Raw genomic sequence first — 3676 nt, 5'->3', positions numbered from 1 at the left:
TGGCAGCCTTCCCATCTCAGCTGTCACAGGAGTTCCAGCACAGTACTGTGCTAGAACTCCTATATTGGAAGTGACAGGTTCAATAAAGATAACCTGTCACCTCCAATTGCTATCACACAGAGGCTTGTTAGCTCCTGTGTGATAGCAATAAATTGAAGTGAAAAAGATAAAATAAAAATTTTAAAAATTGATAAAAAATAATAAAATAAGAAGTAAAAAATAAGAAGAAATAATAATTAAAATTAAAAGTGATAAAAAAGTAAAAAAATTATATATAGCAATTATAAAAAAGTAAAAAATAATATGATAAAAAATGCCATCTGGTTGACATTGAGGAACCCGGCCTTGGGGCAGCAGGGAGAGTACATCCAGCCCTGTTTGTTATGTTATCTTTTAATGGGCCATTCATTTTTATCTTGATTTTAGCTGCAGTTCTGCTTTAAGTACAGAGGAATGATGTGTCACTCATTGAGAGGGTGCAACAGAGAGCCTCTGAGCCCAAGAAATGTGGCTAAGTTTTCATCTGATATATGGGACAATTACTACATAATTAAGACAAAATCATCTCAATCTGCTTCAATTTATGACCATGATACTCCTTATGGACCAAAGCAATTTTTACATTTTTTCTATGGGCCTATTGATTTAACAATACATTTGTCATTACTTAACCCCTTAGTGACACAGCTTCAGCAACTTTTTTAGTTCCTAGGAACCAGAGCAATTTTACAATTTTTGCTATGTGTTTGTTTAACCATAATTTCCATCTTCCTCATGCAGTGCACCTACACATATTATATACCATTTTTTAATAGACAAAATGTAAAAACTTTAAAAAAACTGTTCTTAAATTTTTTTTAACTAGGGGACACCACTAAAGGGTTATTTTTTTATTCACAGGGGCTTGGTATACCAAGGGGTCTATTCACTAAGCTGCCGTAGGCAGCCGAGTGAATTACCGACCTGAAGCGAAGTGAGCCGAATGCTGTTCGCCTATTCACTTCAGGCTGGTACGGCTGATTTCAGCCGTACATCGGGTGGCTTCGCGTGGCTTCGGGTCGGCCGAGCATGCTCAGCATGTTTGACCGACCCGAAGTGCAGAAGGAGTTCGACTCAGCCGATCCAACATCTGGATCGGCTAAGCCAAACCTCCGGCAGGATACTCGCTGCTGTTCGGTCTATTCTTATAGTTGCCGAACAGAAGTGAGTGAATAGGCTGAGCGGCATTCGGCTCGGCTGTTCTACTCGGTCCCTCTGTGGGACCGAGCAGAACAGAAAAATAGTGAAAAAAGTTCTAAAAAATTTGCCAATAGGAATCTAGCAAGGCATTCCTATGGTGAAAATATATATATATATATTTTTTTATTCTGACGCCAGCCAACGGCTCCGTGTCAGAATAAAAAAGAAAAAGCAGTGCTTCCCTCCTGGGCGCCCGGGAGAGTTAGGCTGTCTGGAGATCAGTGTCCCTGGTAAGCTGGAAACCAGGGACGCTGATCTCTCTGGAAGTGGCCAGAGCCAGCCGGCTGGCTCCGCCCAGCTGTCAGTAGCAGGCTGTTGGCTTTCAGTGCGACTCAGCATTAACTTAATGAGCGCTGGTCTCTCCACGGACCAGCACTCATTTTACCGCATGACGGGATTATTCTGTCACTGGTCTTTAACAAACTGAAACATGTCCGAATAATCCCACCATCGGTTAGGAAGGGGTTAATAAAGTAATACATATATTGTTTTTGTCAGAACAAAATGCAGTTGCAGTCAGAGGTTTTAACCCTTTTCTGTTCTATTTCAAACTAAAAAAGGTTTGGCTTTTTATATACTTTACATGTATCGCATATATTCAAATTTGCACAAATGTTCCAGCTTTGGTTGAGAGATAATCCTTGGTATATGATCAATCTTTCCATCATTAGGCATTTTTTCCTTTGCTAAAGAAAGCCGCCCAGGAAAGTCCGAATGAAGTCAAGAGCTGCAGCAGGGCTGCTGTGATAAACATATCGAGTGGTGCAGGATCTATAGAAAGAATACCACTTGAATTCTCCGTACAACCTCTTTTTGAATACCGCTGCAGCAAGGTAACAAAACAGCCTAGTCTGTCATCTCATAGAGAGAAATCTCCTCACTTCCTCCCTTTAGCAAGAGGAGATGAGGAGACATTTCTCCATCTGCCCCGGGCGCCCAGAACTCTGGTTACGCCACTGCCAGACAGACAGTAATAAAGTCCAGACAGAAGTTCTAATGTTTCATCAGTCTATCTAATACTAAATCTGTCCCTCTCTAGAGAAATTAGTATAACTCTGCTGTGTTGTTGCTGCACCTTTTTGTGGGGTAATAGAAATTAACTGGGAAGAATTTCTGGGTAGTGTCAGTGCTTTCCTGCTTCCTCCCACCTCTGCTATGATGGGCTGCTTCACTGGATATTAGGGATGTGGGAGGTGAGAGGGGGCTACTAAAATGTTCCAGAGCTTTGTGCAATGAGAACAGCCTGGCATTCAGGCATAGAGAATGAAATGACAGATCTGCACAGAAAAGGCCCTAGGCAATGTTGCGGCCCTAGCCCCCAATCCCTTGCCCATGTGGAGTAATGAGGCCTTAAAGTGACATTAAACCCTCAGATTTTTTAACAAAAAACAATACTGTAATGTGTGCCTTACTGTAATCAATGGTTGTTTCCCTTCTCTTTGCTGTTCTTCCTTTTAAATCCTCATGTCTTCTCATGCTTGGGGATAACGTCCCTTTGCAGCTGACTGCCTCTTCCTGTAGTGCTGGCTCAGGTTGCAAACCTATACACAGACACCATGTAGCCATTCCAGAGACAAGGCAGTCTGCTGCAAAACAGAAGTTCTGCCCAGCATGAGAAGAAATACAGATTTAAAAGGAAGAGCAGCAAAGAGAAGGGAAACTACCATGGATTACAGTAAGGCACACATTACAGTATTGTTTTATGTTTAAAAATCTGAGGGTTTAATGTCACTTTAAGCTGGCCATACACTAGTAGATTAGAGCAAGTCTCAGCTGATTTGTCAAGAACTGGACAAAATTCGCTCTGTGTTCTGGCCAGCTCTCAGAAAATGTATTTCTCACCATACAACAAGGAAACGTAATTTACTCATGGCTGCCCATAGACTTACATTGGGCATCCGATCGCATCCACCTGAAAAACTGACAGGCAGACCCGATCGGACCGCCCATGTGAAAGGAGCCTTACAGACAGAGCATAGACATTCAAGCGAAGCCAAAATGGTAACATTGATGGGTATATAATGTTTTGTTGACAGTGGCCAATCTTCCCAAACCTAGGTTCTGCATATGGTTGCCAATTTTCTTTTGACTTTAAAGATTGTGTCCCTGAAATTTTTTTCTGTTTGGTTACATTTTTTAAATCTATATTATTTCATACATTTAAAGCTGAACTCTAGGCAGATATAAGAGACACAAACCGATGTAGCTCTGTAATCCTTAATATATCAATAAATGTATTATTTAGTGGAAACAGTCTAAGCACCGGAAGTTGACCTGGTTTCGGCCTCTTGTAGTCTCTGTAGAGCAGGGCTGGAGTGTGAAAGGAGAAGCAGCACAAGGAGCTAGCCAGTTCATGTGCTGACAAGGAGCATTCAACGCATTTTACAGGGGCGTCCCTAGATGTCTCATCACTTGAGGCCACGGGAGAAGCGTGTGC

At 41.8% G+C, this 3676-nt stretch overlaps 1 protein-coding gene across 1 annotated transcript in view; it reads left to right on the top strand.

Moving 5' to 3' along the window:
- Positions 1–3676, top strand: part of LOC108789583 (C-factor-like) — a 10918-nt gene that overhangs the window by 5773 nt on the left and 1469 nt on the right. Inside the window, exon 4 of the mRNA XM_018559641.1 lies at positions 1911–2072. Within this exon, the coding sequence (XP_018415143.1) occupies positions 1911–2072 (162 nt within the window). The remainder of the gene's footprint in view (positions 1–1910; positions 2073–3676) is intronic.

The sequence above is a fragment of the Nanorana parkeri genome, unplaced genomic scaffold (assembly GCF_000935625.1).
Source record: "Nanorana parkeri isolate BGI_ZX_2015 unplaced genomic scaffold, ASM93562v1 scaffold409, whole genome shotgun sequence".
NCBI classification, from domain to species: Eukaryota; Metazoa; Chordata; class Amphibia; order Anura; family Dicroglossidae; genus Nanorana; species Nanorana parkeri.
The sequence above is the reverse complement of the archived record's forward strand: the minus strand, read 5'-3'. Positions and strand labels throughout refer to the sequence as shown.